At 45.5% G+C, this 20,199-nt stretch overlaps 1 protein-coding gene across 4 annotated transcripts in view; it reads right to left on the bottom strand.

The window, feature by feature from the left end:
• The window catches only part of Epp (Ecdysteroid phosphate phosphatase), a 106,276-nt gene that overhangs the window by 18,667 nt on the left and 67,410 nt on the right, over positions 1-20,199 (bottom strand). Inside the window, exon 13 of one of the 4 annotated variants that reach the window (XM_068349920.1) lies at positions 9,343-9,492. The exons of the other annotated variants lie outside the window; for them this stretch is intronic. Coding sequence (XP_068206021.1) covers positions 9,367-9,492 — 126 coding nt within the window. The 3' untranslated portion in view covers positions 9,343-9,366. Of the gene's footprint in view, positions 1-9,342; positions 9,493-20,199 lie in introns of those variants that run through there. 4 annotated transcript variants of the gene reach the window in all.

Here is a 20,199-nt window from a genome sequence, read left to right on the forward strand (position 1 = left end):
ATCCGAGCTGTAAAGAACATGTTGCAGATTCGTATGTGAACCCAATGTTCTTGCTGAAGGCATGAACCTCACTGACTCTTTTAGCTGTTGCAAGGCAGACGAGAAAAAGAGTCTTGAGGGTAAGGTCCTTGAAGGAAGCTGACTGGAGAGGTTCGAACCTAGGTGACATAAGGAACCTTAAGACTACGTCTAGGTTCCAGCCTGGAGTGGGTAGACGACGCTCTTTAGAAGTCTCAAAAGACTTAAGGATGTCTTGAAGGTCCTTGTTGGAAGAAAGGTCCAAACCTCTGTGGCGGAGAACTGAAGCCAACATACTCCTGTACCCTTTAATCGTAGGAGCTGAAAGGGATCTCTCATTCCTAAGATGTAATAGGAAGTCAGCTATTTGGGTCACAGAGGTATTGGTAGAGGAAACTGCATTGGCTCTACACCAGCTCCGGAAGACTTCCCACTTGGATTGGTAGACTCTACGAGTGGATACCCTCCTTGCTCTGGCAATCGCACTGGCTGCCTCCTTCGAAAAGCCTCTAGCTCTAGCGAATCTTTCGACAGTCTGAAGGCAGTCAGCCGAAGAGCGTGGAGGTTTGGGTGCAACCTGTCTACGTGAGGTTGACGTAGAAGGTCCACTCTTAGAGGGAGAGTCCTGGGGACGTCGACCAGCCATTGTAGTACCTCTGTGAACCATTCTCTTGCAGGCCAAAGGGGAGCAACCAGCGTCAGCCGTGTCCCTTCGTGCGAGATGAACTTCTGAAGGACTTTGTTTATGATCTTGAACGGTGGAAATGCGTAAAGGTCGAGATGGGACCAGTTCAGCAGAAAAGCATCCACATGAACTGCTGCTGGGTCTGGAACTGGGGAACAGTACAAAGGAAGTCTCTTGGTCATGGAGGTGGCAAACAGATCTATGGTCGGCTGACCCCACAAGGTCCAAAGTCTGTTGCACACGCTCTTGTGGAGGGTCCATTCCGTGGGGATGACCTGATCCCTTCTGCTTAGGCGATCTGCTGAGACGTTCATGTTGCCCTGAATGAACCTCGTAACTAGGGTGAGGTTTAGACTTCTTGACCAAATGAGGAGGTCCCTTGCGATCTCGTATAGGCTCCTCGAATGGGTCCCTCCTTGCTTGGAGATGTAAGCCAAGGCTGTGGTGTTGTCGGAGTTCACCTCCACCACCTTGCCTAGCAGGAGGGACTTGAAGTTCAATAGGGCTAAATGAACTGCTAGTAGCTCCTTGCAGTTGATGTGGAGCGTTTCCTGTTCCTCGTTCCACGTTCCCGAGCACTCCTGTCCGTTCAAGGTCGCGCCCCAGCCCGAGTCCGATGCATCCGAGAAGAGATGAAGATTGGGGGTCTGAATCGCCAACGATAGGCCCTCCCTGAGAAGGAGATTGGTCTTCCACCACAAGAGAGTGGTCTTCATCTCTTTGGTGACTGGGATAGAGACTGCTTCGAGAGTCAAACCCTTGTCCCAATGAGCTGCAAGATGGAATTGAAGAGGGCGGAGGTGGAGTCTCCCTAGCTCAACGAACAGGGCCAACGATGAAAGGGTCCCTGTGAGACTCATCCACTGTCTCACCGAGCAACTGCTCCTCTTCAGCATGCTCAGGATGCAATCTAGGGCTTGGCTTATCCTTGGGGCCGATGGAAAAGCCCGAAAATCCTGACTCCGAATCTCCATTCCCAGGTACACAATGGATTGGGAGGGAATGAGCTGAGACTTTTCTAGATTGACTAACAGACCTAGTTCTTTGATCAAGTCCAAAGTCCAGTTGAGACTCTCCAGACAGCGACGACTCGTGGAGGCTCTCAACAGCCAGTCGTCTAAATAAAGGGAGGCTCTGATGTCCGATAAGTGGAGGAATTTTGCTATATTCCTCATCAGATGCGTAAACACCATAGGAGCTGTGCTTAGGCCAAAACACAGGGCTTGGAATTGGTAGACAACCTTTCCAAAAACGAATCTCAGGAAAGGTTGGGAGTCTGGATGAATAGGAACGTGAAAGTAAGCATCTTTCAGGTCCAACGAGACCATCCAGTCCTCCTGCCTGACCGCTGCTAGGACCGACTTCGTCGTCTCCATCGTGAACGTCTGCTTGGTGACATAAGCAATGAGCGCGCTGACGTCCAGCACCGGTCTCCAACCTCCTGTCTTCTTGGCCACCAGAAAGAGACGGTTGTAGAAGCCCGGGGATTGATGGTCCCGGACTATAACCACTGCCTTCTTCTGTAAAAGGAGCGACACCTCCTGGTGCAACGCTAGCCTCTTGTCCTTTTCTTTGTAGTTGGGAGAGAGGTTGATGGGAGATGTGGTCAGAGGGGGTTTGCGGCAGAATGGTATCCTGTAACCCTCCCTCAGCCAACTGACAGACTGGGCGTCTGCACCTCTCTTTTCCCAGGCTTGCCAGAAGATCTTGAGTCTGGCTCCTACTGCTGTCTGGAGATGAGGAGAGTCAGTTTTTGCCTTTAGAAGCCTTGGAACCTTTCCTAGACTTGCTCCTGGAAGAGTCTGGACGGGAGCTTCCTCGGCTGGGGGCTCTACCACGAAAGGGCGGAATAAACCTCGTAGCAGGAGTATCAGCCACTGGGGTGCGATAAGTCCTGGGGACTGAGGTAGCAACCTTAGTCTTACGAGCTGATGAGGCCACAAGATCATGGGTGTCCTTTTGTATCAGGGCCGCAGACAAGTCCTTAACAAGCTCTTCGGGAAACAGGAACTTAGAGAGCGGAGCGAAAAGGAGTTGAGACCTTTGACAAGGTGTGATGCTGGAGGAAAGGAAGGTACAAAGCTGCTCCCTTTTCTTAAGCACTCCTGACACAAACATTGAAGCAAGCTCGCCAGATCCATCCCTAATAGCCTTATCCATGCAGGACATTAAGAGCATGGCTGAGTCCTTGTCCGCAGGGGAGGTCTTCTTGCTAAGGGCCCCCAGGCACCAGTCTAGGAAATTGAACATCTCAAAGGCTCTAAATACACCCTTAAGGAAGTGATCAAGATCTGAGAAGGTCCAGCAAACCTTAGAGCGCCTCATTGCTGTTCTACGAGGAGAGTCTACCAAACTTGAGAAGTCAGCCTGGGCAGAGGCAGGTACTCCCAAGCCTGGTTCCTCTCCTGTGGCATACCAAACGCCCGCTTTAGAAGTGAGCTTAGTCGGAGGAAACATAAAGGAAGTCTTTCCTAGTTGCTGCTTAGACTGCAACCACTCCCCTAAAATCCTTAACGCTCTCTTAGAGGACCTTGCAAAGACGAGCTTAGTATACGTTGACTTGGCTGGCTGCATGCCCAGCGAAAACTCAGGTGGCGGAGAGCGGGGGGTAGCAGAGACAAAATGGTCTGGGTATACCTCTCTGAAAAGAGCCAAGACCTTACGAAAGTCAATAGGAGGCGGAGAAGACTTGGATTCATCCACGTCTGATGAGGGATCCAGGTGTGCAGCCTCATCATCAGAAACCTCATCACCAGAGTGTAGCGAAGTGAGAGGTAAGGTATGTTGAACAGCAGAATCTGCACGAGCTGGAGCAAAAACGCTTGTGGTTTCCTCCTCAAGTCTCTGTTGAGGGAACACCTGAGGCTCAGGCTGCAAAGGCTGGTCAAAAGAAGTAGCAGAAGGTAGGCGCATGGGTGGAGGAGGCTGACTCCTGGCATGAGTGTCTTGACTCAAGAGTTGCGCTTGCTGTAAGGTTGGTGGATGCGCAGTAGCAGGTTCCTGAGGAACGAGTTGAGGTTCCTGAGGTGTGAGCTGCGAGCGTTGAGGTAGTGGCTGCGCAGAACGCAGTAATTGTCTCGCGAGTTGAGGTTCCTGAGGCGCAAGGCTAAGGTGTTGAGGCTCTCGCCTTGAGGAGGGTTGAGGTCACTGCAGCGAGAGCTGAGGAGTCTGTCTCATGGATGGGAGAGGTTGTTGTACCTCAAGAGAGTGTTGCCTCACTGGTGGAACTGCAAGTGGAAGCGGAGGAAGTAAGGTATAAGCTTCCTGTTCCCATTGCTGAGGTTGCCTTAAGGAAGGCGGAGGTAGCTGCACACCACTGGAAACTGTCAACTCAGTACGTGGTAAGGTATCCTGAGGAGCCTCAACATCGTACGCCTGGCAGGCAGGACTGCGGTTAGGCGGAGCGATCGCAGGAGGAGGTGTAACCTTCTCAGCCTGACACTCACGCATCAAGACCGCAAGTTGTGACTGCATGGACTGCAGCAGAGTCAACTTGGGGTCGGCAGACACTAAGGTCTGCTGAGGCAAAGCCTTAACAGAAGAGATCTGTTGCGGCAGCACCTTACTCCTCTTAGGAGGTGTGCATTCAACTGATGACTGCGGCGAGTCAGAGCTGATCCAATGACTGCAGCCAGGTTGTAGAGCTCTTGAGGTCTGGACTCTGCGTTTGAGAGGTCTTGAGACCTGAGTCCAACGTTTCCTCCCTGACAATTCTTCAGCAGACGAGTAAAAGACGGGCTCAATCGTCTGCGGGTGGGAGTGACGGTCTCTGGAAGACACGCCCGCAACCACCGAGGATATTTCTGTGCGCCGATCAAGGCCTGCCGAACCCTTTTGCCCTTCGACATTGCTTCTCCCCTGGGCTTGGGAGCTTGCAAGAGGTCCCGGACTGGGAGGACGACTGGCACGCACAGAAGTACCCTCACGCACCACACTGACACTGACACTAGCACTTGGCACTGCACTGACACTAGCACTCGTCACAGCACTGGCACTATTACCACCCACTGCACTCTTGACCTTAAGTTCCTTGACTTCGGCCATAAGAGACTTATGATCACTAACCACCGACTCCACTTTGTCACCTAAAGCCTGAATGGCACGCAAAACAACAGACATATCAGGTTGAGGGCAAATAGTAGGTTCGGGGGTAGCCACTACAGGGGGAGGAAAAGGTAGGGGATCATGAGGTGAGGAAAAAAGTGAAGAGCGAGAAGAACTCCTCCTAACTCTCTCTCTCTCTAACTTGGTTGAATACTTAAGAAATCGGACAAAATCAAGTTCCGAAAGTCCGGCGCATTCCTCACATCGATCTTCCAACTGACAGGGTCTTTCCCTACAGTCAGAACAAGCGGTGTGAGAATCTACCGAGGCCTTCGGAATACGCCTATTACAAGACCTACATCGTCTATGGGGTGGGGCTTGTAAATGTCAGACATCTTGAATCAAAGAGTTAGCCAAGTGGGGATTCCAAATCAAGCAAAAAGATCGTTAACCATTAATCAGAACTAAATAATAGCTATCTAAGCTAATATAGAAGTTTTCCAGTAAAGCGACAGCCGAAATCTGAGAGAAATACTTCACCAAAAGCCGTGAAAATACTCCAAGATCATAAGCGTATCCCAGAACGTCTTGCCGGAAGCACGACAGAGGAAAAATTGAGGAGGTGTCAACAAGAAGTACTGTAGTACCTGGCCACAGGTGGCGCTGGTGAGTACACCCCCTTCTAGTATTGTGATAGCTGGCGTATCCCTCCCGTAGAATTCTGTCGGGCAACGGAGTTGACAGCTACATGATTATCGGGTAAGTTTAATATTGAAAAATACTTGTTAGGAAAATAGGTACAACTCCTACAAATCTGTCATAAAACTACTGTATCCAAGCGACACAAGCAATAAGCATATTCAAACAAACCGTGCATCATGTCCCTCAACTCATCATAAGATGTATTACTAACTCAGCTGGGTAAACATACTTTAAGAAAAACAAACAGTCTATGGGCCATATTTCAAACAAATACACATTGGTCACATGCATCAACCACAGCAATACTGTTTACATATTGACAACTTACATTATTATAACCTTTGCCTTACATATGTTCAACAATATTGCAATTACCCCACACTGTTGAATTTTTCCCTTACCTAAATCATAACAGACTGTAACTAAAGTTAACTTGATAGATTTTAACGAAGGGATGGTATGCTATGCATAAGAATGTTACTGAAGCATCTATCCGATTTCCTCTTTTAATTGCCACGAACAAGCTGAGTATCACTCAAGCATGTTGCAACGCTTGGACTTTTTTCAGGTAGTTGTCTCATACTGTGAACACTCTATGCCCAGGCCATCCCAACATAAAGCTCTGTATGTCTTAAAATTGCATTTCTTCTTACTGCACTGTAATTGTTCAGTGGCCACTTTCCTCTTTGTAAGGTTAGAAGAGACTCTTTAGCTATGGTAAGCAGCTCTTCTCGGAGAAGGACACTCCAAAATCAAATAGTTGTTCTCTAATCTTTGGTAGTGCCATAGCCTCTGTACCATGGTCTTCCACTGTCTTGGGTTGGAGTTCTCTAGCTTGAGGGTACACTCGGGCACATTATTCCATCTTATTTCTCTTCCTCTTGTTTTGTTAAGTTTTTATAGTTTATATAGGAGATAATTATTTTAATCTGGTTGCTCTTCTTAGAATATTTTATTTCTCTCTGTTTCCTTTCCTCACTGAGCTAATTTCCCTGTTGGAGCCCCTGGGCTTATAGCATCCTGCTTTTCCAACAAGGGTTGTAGCTTAGCAAGTAATAATAATAATAATAATAATAATAATAATAATAATAATAATAATAATAATAATAATAACAAAGAATGCTAATGAGGAAGCAATTCTGTTTTTATGAAACTCCTGATATTCATATTGCTTTCACTCGAAGCTGCATCAACATCTATCCCTAATAAAAGATTTCACGGTCACTCTTCTTGCAAAATGCCTCCCCATCTGAGAACCACTATGCCATTTGCCAGTTGATGGCCACTAACTAGTCGTTGATACATCTAACTCTTCAGTCTCTCATTGACTGGTAACTAAATAAGACGTCTTTATAATTTACGCGCGATTCAAATTGAATTTCAGCAGTTCTTTTTTAACTAATAATTAAAACTCCTAATTGCTTAGTCTACCAAAATACTTTCAGTAACAGATACATACTCAGAATATCCTACTAGCCTATCCCATTCTGAGCATACAATATTTCTAATACCCCCTACCGTTTCAAATTCAATTGAAACCAACTCAGGAATTTCAGCCTCAACATTGGAGGAAACAAGGTCAGCAAAGGTCAGGCGAGTAGGGGAAATATGATTACTAGAATCCGAGTCAGAGCTGAAAACATGTTCTCTTTTCTATACATTTATATTCGCTATCTTTAGCCAGAACCTCTACAAAGTTAAAGTATTGGTTCATCTGATACCTTGGCAAAAGATTACACTTCCAGCACATATCCAAAGAACATGATTACTCCTACACAGCAAAAAAAGTGAGTGAGGGTGAAAGAAACCTATTGATGTTGCATTTTTAAAAAATCTGGGTTGAACACATTTAGGAGACATACATTTATGATCTTCAATAAATAAAGGAGTATAAACACTAAAAAATATAGATTGAAAATATTTATGAGCCACACAAACATGTCTTGGATCTATGCTTACAAAAAAAGAATTGGTTTTGCTTACATATAAAAAGGAAGAGGCGTGAGCAGCCAGATCTATAGCACACCATCCCCTCTCGACAGGGAGACTACCATACATAGAGAGTAAATTTTCTATTACAAAGGTCAAATTTTCTCTTCAAGTACTGTAAGGAACAGCAATGAATTGCAGGTAGGGATTAACAAAATAAATGTGCATTGGATAATGAAAAAAAAATAAAAGGAAATGACAGAGATTGAGGCAGATATCTAAAAACTTGTCAACCATTACCCAAGACACAAGTCATGTCTTAGGCAATGGGAATATGGCAATTTGTATTAGTATGCCAGGAGACATAAGTAAGTCCTGTCAATTAATGATGAGGATAATCAATGAGGATGCAATGCCATATGGCTTCCTTATTATAAAAAAAACACTTATAATAAAATGGTCATGACAATCACTAAATGAATAATCATGACCCTGAAATAAAGAAAGGTCAACTAACGACAGGACAGACTTACAATGCAGTCAGAAATTCTTTATAGCAAACTTGGGAGAAGAATAGAATGTCATAGTGTATAGACTGATGCACAGACGATAAGGAAATTTCTTCAGAAAGATGAGCTAAAATTCTTAGTGTGACTTCCTCATCCTAAAGTATTGTACAGTATAGCTTTTCTTCAATTAAAAACCTTATTAATATTATTACTTGCTAAGCTACAACCCTAGTTGGAAAAGCAAGAGGCTATAAGCCCAGGGCCTCCAACAGGGAAAATAGCCCAGTGAGGAAAGGAAACAAGGAATAATAAAATTTTTAAGAAGAGTAACAACATTAAAATAAATATCTCCTATCTAAACTATAAAAACTTTAACAAAACACGAGGAAGAGAAACAAGACAGAACAGCGTGCCAGAGTGTACCTTCAAGCAAGAGAACTCTAACCCAAGGCAGTGGAAGACCATGGTACAGAGGCTATGGCACCACCCAAGACTAGGGAACAATAGTTTGAATTTGGAGAGTCCTTCTCCAAGAAGAGCTCTTGACCACAGCTATAAAGTCTCTTCTACCCTTAACAAGAGAAAAGTGGCCACTGAACAATTATAGTGCAGTAACCCCTTGGGTGGAGAAGAATTGTTTGGTAATCACTGTGTTGCCAGGTGTATGAGGACAAAGGAGAATAAGCAAAGAATAGGCCAGACTATTCGCTGTGTGTGTGTGTAGGCAAAGTGAAAATGAATCGTAACCAGAGAGAAGGATCCAATGAAGTACTGTCTGGCCAGTCAAAAGACCCTATAACTCTCTAGCGGTAGTATCTTACCAGGTGGCTGGTGCCCTGGCCAACCAACTACCTAGATCTTTACAAAAAATTTTCTTTAAACTGGAATACAGCAGTCTGTTATCTAAAATAGCAGTACTATAGATAATTCTGAATTTAAGTATACTTGTATATACAAGTATATTATGCAGAAATATTCAATTAAAGTTGGTATCTAAGCAAAATTCTCCAGGAAAAACTCTATTTGAAGTCCCTTTCACAAATTACATAGGAAAAAATTAAACTTTCAATATCTCCCAGCCTTCTGAATTTTAAATCACATCAAACTTTAATTAACTCTTATAATAACCATGTTTTGAAATATAGAGTTTTCATATAAATAATAAAAGCACAAAATGGGAGAAATCTTTGTATAATGGTCGTATAGTATAAGGACAATTAAAAAAAGTTCTAACATTACTGTAAAAGCAACAAATATTTCAGTTTACTTTACAACTACCCTGAAAAGAACAAATACTGCTGTGGCCAAGCTAGTAGACCATGCAAAGATGATTTAAAACAGGTCCATATATACACATACAGTACAGGATAAAGATTAATAAAATGCTCAAGCACAAGTCGTCAAGCAGTCAGATTTAGTAACAGGAATTGAAAAGGGATAAAAGAAAGAGAGAAACCTTAATCTTTTAAGAGTTGCAGATCAATGTAAAAGAATCCTCCAGTCATAATGAGCTTGTCCAGTATTGGAGACGGGCATGACAGGCTGGGCCAGGGACCAGTGACCGTCTGGCCACTCTACAGCCATGCTTGTGGAGCAATACGGAATCTGTGGTCGCAAGAAGAAAGTTTTATCCATTCACCCGAGGTTTCCCATTACAGCTTGCACAACAACGATTGAAGAGAAAGAGTTGAAATAATGCAATACTAGAAAAGCATTAGGAAGAAATAAACACTGGTTACAGTACTCAATTTCATTAACAATTTAGAATATTCATAGCATTTCTTATAAGATCTGATTTTAATTCATTAATCCAATTTTACTAAATAAGGTAGTTATACAATATAAAGATGACCTACAAGCAAGGAATCAATACCACAAGACTAAAAAATCTATTGAGAAACCACCTTTATGAGTAAAGACCAACTGTACAACCAACATGACGTATTGTGAATAAGTGCACACAAAACTATTCATTTGACAAGGCATTACTCATTTCTAGATCATCTTTACACTATTATTACCAAAGCCTCTTCATACATATACCAAACCTTCTAAGTTTTCTGTTACAACAGTTATTCAAGAATATCATACAAAACAATTTTAATCTGAAACCTATGTAACTACTGCAACTACTTTCTTCTTGCTACAGTAATGGTATTCTTTCATCCATGGTTTTTCTTTTCTGTAGCCAAATTAGCCATCAAGATATCCGTAACTTTGGTTTTACAGTTAAATGAAACATAAACAAATAAGAAAAGTGCTTTCATGCAACTTAACAAAGGCGTCATCAGTAATAAGATATGATTTTACAGTACACATTCACCTGACAAAGTAGCTTTCATCTAGATTAGTATTTTCCTGATACTGTATGTTGTTTCAACCAAGTACTATGAATTATGGAAATCACAAATCCAAGATTTTTATTTCTTTTCCATCTCCTAATTTCTGCTGCGTCACTTCTAAGTATAAAGTAAGTTACAGAGTTGAAGGTGAGTAATTCCAGAAGTAATCACGGGTGTAGGAGTCTAAGTGTTAGTTCTTCAAAGACAAGAGAAGACTCGGAAGACATTGTCACCGATGAGCCAAAAGTTCCTGTTCGCGTACAAACCGCTGCCTTATCTCACTCTGTTTGCTGATACGACTGTTCCATGTCTTAACAGCAATCTTTGATTCTCTATTTTATGATTAATCATGAGACTGTGCTTTCCAACTGAACAGAATTCTCAGATCATAGTCAAAGGGAAGCAGACTATTTTGAACCTGGAGCAATGTTTTCTGGATTGAGACAGGCAAGTTGACCATCAGGATGACCCAAGAGGCAAATCCCAATTGAGTAGGTACCAGAAAAGGTGAGAGTGAACACTCAGGAGCAATAAAGTTTGAAATTCCATGTTTGAACTGGTAACTAAAGCACTGATGACGAAGAGGAAGTACCTCCTGTATGACAGAATGATGGGTATCTAGATACATGTATCCTTCAGGTTCAATGGGAGTCTTCTTCCTGGTGGCAAACCCTACGGTATTTGCCGTAGTCAAAGAAGGGGAAGGAGGTTGGCTCGCGGGTAACAGTCGATTTTTCCACTGGAAGTGCTGACTGTAAACCCCTAGAGAAATGTCTGGAAGACTTTGACAGTGCTTTTCCCATTGACACTCCTTCGGCACCCAAAGGTCCAATTATAACTAGCTGCAGCATAAGGCAGGTCTTTGCCTAATGCCTCAGAAGTTCAAGTTTGAATAATTGGTCTGCATTTTGGGAATGTTGAATTCCAGGTCGAGGCGAGTATATGGCTGCACCCAAACAGTAGTCTAACAGACAGCTGATTAGGCTGATCCTAAAAATGTTTTACATGGCAACAATGGGTCTATGTTGTCAGTCCTGCAATCACTGAATCAATGGACATCAGAAAAGGTCCACCTCCTCAGCTAGAATGTGGAAGAAGGGCATAGTTCTTCATCTCCACCACCCATGAGTGTGGTTGCTAATGGCAGGAGCAGGAAATTCTGAAACTTCTTCCAGGGGAGATAGTTTCCAATACAAACTCGTCCTGGAACAAGATGGCAAGCAGGTAGTGGTAGCAACGTGTGCTGATACCATTCCCCAATAAGGGAAGGCTCTCAGCATGCACCACTTCCAACTTTCCTGAAGAGAGAGAGAAAAGAGGAACTTTCAGGAAGAGGAAGGAAGGGTGGAGCCTTTTATTCCTTACGGCAGTGTTTGTGCTCATTCTTGTGAAACAGCACAAGTAGTGGGAGTAAGAACACCTGTACTGCTTACCAATACATCTACTTCGGATGGGCACGGTTCTGATACATATCAACGTAACTAATGAACAAAACGAGAATGAACTCGCATCCCTTCCCAGAGCGGGAACATTTCGGTACTAGCCCTGTCTCCCATGGGGAAAGAAACGGTTCGGGTCACGTGTACGCGACTCCTATCAACCAGTCCCCCCCGGATTTCTTTGATGCCTTCATCCTCTCAACATTTCTTTGAATACTCCTTCCTTGCCTTAGGATACTCGCCACCTCGTCTGTGGACAAAACAGCGTGATAGAATGCCTGTCCTTGGTTGGGGAGGATCCTTACCGAAGATCATGCGAAAACAACATGGTATCTATATGCTTGTATGAATGCTGATATCGTCACCTATTCTAATCTCTATCATGAGAAATAGCTGGATGGCCTTGGCATCCAGGGAACTCTTGAGCAATGGGAACACATGTCCTGGACCACTTTCTGAGTGTAGGAAGATCTAGGTCATGGAATAGTTTTGGTTTGTCAGAGGATCTTCTTGAAAGATTTCTGGTCTGCCTCTAATTAATTTTTCTGGAAGAAACAAGTAACAACAGATAGATGTACAAGTTCCCTGGCAACTCAAATGTAATGATCACAAGAACGAGTGTAAGTACCGATAGCTGCGGTTCGCAATCGTGTGGTTCACGATCGTGCAGTTCACAATTGTGTGGTTCACAATCAATTGGTTCCCCATCATGTGGGTACCAATCGCACTGATCCCAATTCCAATTGCAGCACGCAGCTGCTCCTGTGGCAAACGATGATCATGGAGATCAAGCGTGAGGGGACTTGTCTTGCTGGATGAAAATACAATCGGAACATTCCCAAGAAAACAAATAAAAACTCCTGTGGTGTTGTAGCCCATCAATACTACCATGTACCTCCTCCAATGTTCCTGGAATGTTTGCAGTGCTATAAATGCTGCTTGCATTTCAAAATTGTAAGCAGCAGTCTGTACAGCTACAGAAAAGCTTCCAAGGCATGCTGATGTGAAGTGATCAATGAGGGAACCCTATACAACACACAAATTTTTCGATACAGATTCGAAGCCTTCCTGCTCCTGAAGCATACTACTTGGAGACCGAGCCAGGGGATTATACATAAAAACTTCAGCTACAGGCAAACTTGATAAGGAGAGAAAAGAGCTATAAAATCTCTTTGGCATTATTTTTGGGCATTACCAAGGATGGTGCCAAAGAAGAATGAGCCTTCTCCCTTCCTCCTCAAGACATAGGCCTGCTACTGAACGGGTGGCTACAACCTGCATTCAGTCCATGGAGAGGATTGCGAGCAATAATACCACCTCCCCTATAAGAAGCGCAAAAATAGGTGGATCTAATATTGATCTAGCTATAAACCATTTACAGCATTCATCCATTCCCCAGCTTTTACAAAACTCCTGTTTCACATCCATGATAAATCAAACTATCAACTATTCCCTTCTGAAAGAAAAAGATCGAAGCTTTTGGATAAAAGTGAAGAATCTTTGATATTTCCTATTTTAAAGAATGAAAGGTTTGTATACACATAGGAACAAAGGATAATTTAGATGTAACCTTATTCTAAAAATAAGAAATTATGTTTTTATACAATGTTTCTATTTAAAACTGATCATGATAGAACACAAACCAATTGTACATTACAACACTTCTTCACTATTTTTCCTTAACTGCTACTGGCAAACTCTGACATATCTCATGCATCGAGGTCAGTTTTCATTCTATTTGTGGGGCTTCTCTGTATACAGTACAGTATTATGAAAAGATTTTCAATAGAAAATATAAATAAATATAAAAAAAAATATTCAATGCATAAAGATCACAAAAAACAAATGGGCACCCACACCCCTAAAGGCAAACATAAAAATGTGTGGTAACATATTGTAATCTTTAAGAAATGAAAATGAGAAAGAGTTTAAATACAGTATTTTTTCTTGAAAACGTGGCAAAAATCCAATGCTATTCACATTATGCTATTCACAATTTTCATGATATATGTTGCACCATTTTTTTTTCATATTCACTGGTACAGTAAAACTAAAGCATTTAACTCTTCTTACTAATATCAACCAGTGATTTCGAATTGAATTTATCATAAATATCTGTAGTAAAATGAGAGACTTTCGTACTTAATACCCTAAATGATATTTTAATCATTTGAGCTTGGAAAATCAATCTAGAGTACAGTACATCTTATTTTGTAAATCAAAATGCAGCTATTATATCTTTTTTATGTGTATCTAATATTTTTGCTTAAAGTAACCATATATTCAAAGTAGCACACAATCCTCATCATTAACAAAGATCTTAACAGTTCTCTCCTCTTTTATAGAAATTCTATCCTTGAATTTCCATCTGTCCTTATCTGTACCCATTTCACTATAATCTTGTAATTAATTGAATTGTACCTTTCTGATTATATAACAAGATTATCTCAATCTGGAATCTCCTACATTTTCTTTATATTTCAATCTCTGCTGCATCGAACACAGGTCTTATAAATTGCGACATAATAAATCTGTTAATCTCTTTACTAAAAGCATAGAATTACCTTATCATTAGCCTGGCAATCTCTCTTTATTTTATCCAAGCTGTTACTACATTTTCCTTTCTGCCACTCAATTCCAGTCAAAAGATCAAAGTACTTAGGCATGGTAACAGAAATGTTCTACCTTTTCAAAGTTTGTCTGTCTGTCCACAATAATATAACCCTCTCCATTACTGCAAAAGGAATTCTTCTACAATATGCCTCTGTGATAAATTTTCCTCAGTAACAAGTCACATTGATGTTGACATTTTCCTTAACCTCTCTAAAAGGTCTTAAAACTTTAAGAATTTCTTTAAAGATTCACAAATAAAATAATCTACTGTCATAACATTTACTGCAAAAATTATGCAAGAAGTATTTGATAATAGCAAATCTCAATTGCTACTCTTATTGAAGCAGCGGAGATCAACAGTTGGGATGAAATCTAAGTACAGTATAAATGTAAAATATTCTATCAAAAAGTTTTTCGGTACAATGAACACAATCAGCCAAGACAGCCAAAAGGGCAAATAAATTTCTGGAAATCTGAGGCAAGCAACAAAAAAAAAATATACGATAAATCGACACAAACTCGGAACTACATAAAAGTTTCAAAGATTCAAATAGTACCAAAATCAAATAAAGACATTATTAATCTCACATATTACCTATCATTCCTATGATCAATAAAATAAAAAATTTTAAGTAATTTTTATTTTTCCTAACATACTTACCGAGAACTACTTTCTTTTGGAGTCACTTGTGATCTCTCTTTCTCGACCAAGGTTTTTCCCGCCGTTACCCCCCTACTCTGCTCTACATAGGCCTACCCCTGCCGCCAAGGAATGCGCCCTGAGGGCAGGATTAGGGCAGGTCACTGCTTCTCTGGGTCATTCTCCTCATTAAGTTCGTCGTTTAGCCCAACTTGGCAATGGAAGGATGGCACTCGGGGACGGAAGGAAGGGCCATTACCCGAAAGTAGTTCTCGGTAAGTATGTTAGGAAAAATAAAAATTACTTAAAATTTTTGATTTGTTCCAACACAAAATACTTACCGAGAACTACTTTCTTTTGGAGACTTATACTTTAGGAGGCGGGAGTGCTATTCTGACACTTGACTCGGCACGTAGGGCCTAGAGGGCTATGGAATGCGGGGGCCTATCAGAGTGCGGGAGTGAGGGTAACTGCGCAACCTTACGCTATTATCTAAGACTTACCTCTTAAAAAACTTCTTCTGACGATTTCCTCCGGATGTATTCGCGAAGAATGTGTTCATCGTTGGGGACAGCCTCTGGCCTACCGCTACACAGCTTGGAGGGCGGCAATGACTGTCCCAATGGAGAACCCGTCCAAGGATTTCCTTGAATAATCCTTGAGGTAGTGGGCAGTAAAGGTCGACTGGTGCGACCAAGTGCCTGCCTGTAGGATCTGCCCCACCGCCATATTTCTCTCAAAGGCCAAGGAGGTGCTCAGACCCCTGATGTCATGGGGCCGGGGAGTGCCTGGCACTGCCATTTTATCCTCTTCATAGGTTCTAGCGATGACTTGTCTCAGCCAGAAGGAAATGGTGTTCTTGGAAACTTGCTTCCTATTAACACCTGTGGAAACGAAGAGGTTCTTGATACCTGGTCGGAGATGAGCTGTCCTTTCCAGGTATTTTCTGAGCGTCCGTACTGGGCATAACTTCAAGTCTTCCGTAATGCCCGTCTTGGGAATGGCCGGAATTGAGAAACCTTCAAACCTCGGGTCCCAGACTGCTGGGTTCTGAGTCTTAGCCACAAAGGAGGGCACGAACCTGAAGGACACTTCCTTCCACCCTTTGGAGTGCGAAACGTCGTAAGACAGACCATGGATCTCGCCCACTCTCTTAGCCGAAGCTAAGGCTAGCAAGAAGACGGTCTTGAGGGTGAGATCCTTGTCCCCGATATCTTTCAGGGGTTCAAAGGGGGGACGACTTAGCATCTTCAAGACCTTGGCTAGGTCCCACCTGGGCACTCTCCTAGCTTGAGGGGGGCAGGATTGCTCGAAACTCCTGATCAGCATCGCTATGTGTCTCGAGGTCCCCAGGTCGATGCCCTTCAGGAGGAAGACTTGGCCTAAGGCGGCTCGAACTCCTTTAATGGCTGGAATTGACATTCCCACTTTATCTCTAAGATACACCAGAAACTCAGCTATGTCCGGGACCGAAGCTTTAAGAGGTCTAATGTGTTTCTCCGAGCACCACTTCGTGAAGGAGGCCCACTTCGCCTGGTATACCGCGGTCGAGGATCTCCTCAGGTATAGGGACATTCTCTTAGCTGTGGTGGCGGAGTACCCCTCCTTCTTCAGGAGCCGCTCGATAGTCTCCAGGCGTGAAGGCGAAGAGAGAGAGGGTTGTCGTGGAGCCTGAAGAAGTGCGGTTGGTGCAGGAGGTCTGATCTGGCGGGCAGAGGCCAAGGTGGTTGGCTCGCTAGGTCTTTTAGGTCCGCGAACCACTCTCTCTTCGGCCACCAGGGCGCTACCAAAGTCATCTTCAGGTTTCGGGAGGCCCTTACTCTGTTGAGTACCTGTCTTATCAAGTGAAGGGGGGAAAAGCGTACACATCCAAGTTGTCCCACTTGTGCTGGAAGACGTCTTCTAGGGCTGCCTTTTGGTCTGGGACCGGGGAGTAATAGACCGGTAGTTGGGCGTTGAGCTTTGTTGCAAAGAGGTCCATCACCGGGGAGCCCCAGCGTTGAATGATGAGTCTGGCTACTTCTGGGTGTAGAAACCACTCTGTCCCCACTATTTGACCCATTCTGCTGAGGCCGTCGGCCAGAACGTTTTTCTTCCCGGGGATGAACCTTGCTAGCAGCACCACTTGCTGTTCGTCTGCCCAATGTAGGATGTCTATGGCGAGGTCGTACAGTTCCTTCGATCTCATGCCCCCTAGCTTCTTTATGTAGGCCACTACCGTGGCGTTGTCGCACATTAACGCCACGGTGTTTCCCTTTAGACGACTTGCAAAGTGAAGACATGCCTTCTGGACTGCTCTTAGTTCTAGGACATTGATGTGTAGACGCTTTTCGCTCTCCGACCAGGTACCTCGTGCTGTCTCTTCCAGAAGGTGGGCCCCCCACCCTTGGTTGGAGGCGTCTGTGAACAGGAGGTACTCGGGGGGACTGGACCCGAGGGGCATCCCCTTGAGGGAGTTCGACTGGCAGTGCCACCATTCTAGGGAGGTTCTCGTGTCCGGAAGGACTGGAATTAACACTTTCCGCGAGTCCGTCTGGGACCAGAGGCTCTTGAGGTTCCATTGAATGGGTCTGAGCCTCATCCTCCCTTGGGGAACCAGTTTCTCCAATGAGACCAGGTGACCTATCAGTCTCTGCCAGTCTCCCGCCCTCCTGGAATGTTCTGACAGGAACGGTTGAATGATGTGCTTGAGGTTCCGTATCCTGTCTTCCGAGGGGAAAACCTTCCCCTGCACGGTATCCAACGTCATCCCCAAGTATCCCATTCTGTTGGATGGTGTTAAGTTTGACTTTTCCAGATTGATTACGATTCCCAGATTCCTGCAAAACTGGAAGAGGTTTCTCCCTTGTTCCTCCAAGAGGGCCCTTGAGGTGGAAAGGAGCAACCAGTCGTCCAGGTATCTGATGAGACGGATACCCCGTTCGTGAGCCCACACTGAGACTGTCGCGAAGACCCTCGTGAACACTTGAGGGGCCATCGACAGACCGAAGCAAAGGGGTCTTGAACTGCAGGATCTGGGAACCACATTTCACCCGGAGGAACTTCCGACTCGACGGGTGGACCGGGATCTGGAAGTATGCGTCCTTGAGGTCGACAGTCATCATATAATCTTTCTCCCTCAAGGACAGCAGGACGGATTTTGGGGTGTCCATCTTGAAGTCCGTCTTCTTGACGAACTTGTTGAGGGCCGACAGGTCTATCACGGGTCTCCACCCCCCCGTTGCTTTCTCTACCAGGAACAGGCGGCTGTAGAAGCCTGGGCCTGGGAGAAGGACCTCTTCCATGGCACCTTTCTCTAACATGGAGGAAATCTCCTCTTGAAGGGCGGCCCTTTTCATCGGGTCTCTGGGGGCCAACCATTCTGTCTGGCTGGCTGAAATAAGAGGGGGTGGATCCGCTAGGAAGGGGAGCCTGTAGCCCTCCTTCAGGACGGACACCGTCCAAGGATCCGCTCCTTGTGCCTTCCATGCTTGCCAATGTGGTCTGAGGCATCCCCCAACCCGAGGCTTGGGCGGGAGTAGGGGGCCTCTCCCTCTACCTTCTCCTAGAGGGGCGGCCTGATCTGCCTCTCCTAGAGGAGGAGTAACCCGACCTGAAGGAGCTGGAAGAAGCTGGTGCTCCTCTGCGGGAGGGTTGAGGAGTTGTTGCCCAGGAGGAAGAAGGGGCGTCCCTCCTCGAAGTGCTGGGGGCGGCCTGAGGAGTCACGGCGCTATCTGAGGCGGCCCTCCTGTATGGAGGCCTTTTAGACGCCGCAGGTCTGGGGACGTTGGCCTCTTTCTTCTTAGACACTTTCTCCATCAGGTTCTCCAGCTCTTTTAATGGGAATAGTGACTCACCCCACAAGGGAAGGCTACGTACGGCTCGGGCCTCTCTGTCCGGAATCCTCCTAGATACCTTAGCTAGGACCGTGTCTCGTTTCCGTAGGACCCAGTTGGCCGTAAGGGCGAGCGCCTGGTACGAGAGAAACTTAAGCGTTTTCCCCCCGGAGGTGAGAAGGTCAGTCAGGAGGCTTTGCTGTTCAGGATCTTCGGGGTCGACGGAGGCTTGCACGTTTACTAAAGTGGAGGCCCACCAGTCCAGCCATGAGGAGACGTTAACTAGGTCCCGCGACATCTCCTCCATCATGGCGGCTTCCGTAGGAGAGAAGGAAACTGGGGCTGAAGAGGCCCTTTCGTCTGAGCCGCCTTGTCCTAGGATGTCCAAGGCCGGGTCCACTCTACAGGGGCCTGGGCGCTGCCCTTCCAGAATGTATACTTTCCCCTGCGCTTTGAGGCCCTGGAGCAGTTTCGAGGCACTCTGGGACTTGGGGGCCTCTGCATTGCTAGCCACCAAGTTGTCTATGTACTCCTGCCCTAGTACCAGGTCTGGGGCAAGAGGAAGGGCCAGGGAAGACTTCGGAAGGGTGGCGTGATGGGTAATCCTCAGGAGGCTTGACCTCCAGGAATCCCCCTTCGGAGCCGAGGGTTCTGTAATCCCATGGTGCCTCCTGATGAGGCCCACCACTCTTCTATATGCGGAGTCCTCCGACGGGGAAGCTTCTCCTCCGTCAGCCGAGGCCTCGGCCTGGAGTGGGGGCGCCGGGTTGCTGGTTCGGCAGACCGGTCGTCCAGCCCTTGGGTCCAGGGGGGCCGCCCTGTAACAGTAGTGAGCTCCGTAAGAGGGTGGATCCCGCTGCAAAGTGGGTACCACCGGCTCAGGGAGGGCCCTCGGTTGCCCTAAGGCTCTGGAAGTGGAAGTCACGGTCCCGGTGGGCTGACCCGACAACGGGAACCGTTCTTTCTTACTCGATGGCCGCACCAGCTGGGCTGGTTAAGCCAGGCTGCCTGCAAAGAAGCGTGTTTCCCCCCGCTGGGCGGGGTGAACCGGAGGCCTCGAGGACTTATGTCTCTGCGAGAGGTCTTTCCTGCGTGCCAGATCGTGCGGTTCTAGGCTGTGCGTAGAGAGCGGCAGCCTAGACGCACGTTCGCTGGATCGAGGGTCTGGTGAATGGAGCCTCTTGGACTTTCCTGAAGGTACATAGACCCAGGCGCCCCCGGGAGAAACATTTCTCCTATACTTACGAGATTGGGAGCGGGAGCGCTTCTTGCTAGGCCGCAACCTTGACCTAGAGCGGGAATGTTCGCTCTCGGACAGTTCTCTTCTCCTGCGTCGCTTCCCCCTGACTTCCTCCTCGGAAGATGAGTCTACTTCCGACGAGTCCGACGACGCCACGTTTCTCGCGTAACGGCTGTTAGCGTGATCCGCGGGGGAATTTCCCCGACGCCGGGTGCCCGAGATC

This window comes from Palaemon carinicauda, chromosome 26 (assembly GCF_036898095.1).
Source record: "Palaemon carinicauda isolate YSFRI2023 chromosome 26, ASM3689809v2, whole genome shotgun sequence".
NCBI lineage: Eukaryota > Metazoa > Arthropoda > Malacostraca > Decapoda > Palaemonidae > Palaemon > Palaemon carinicauda.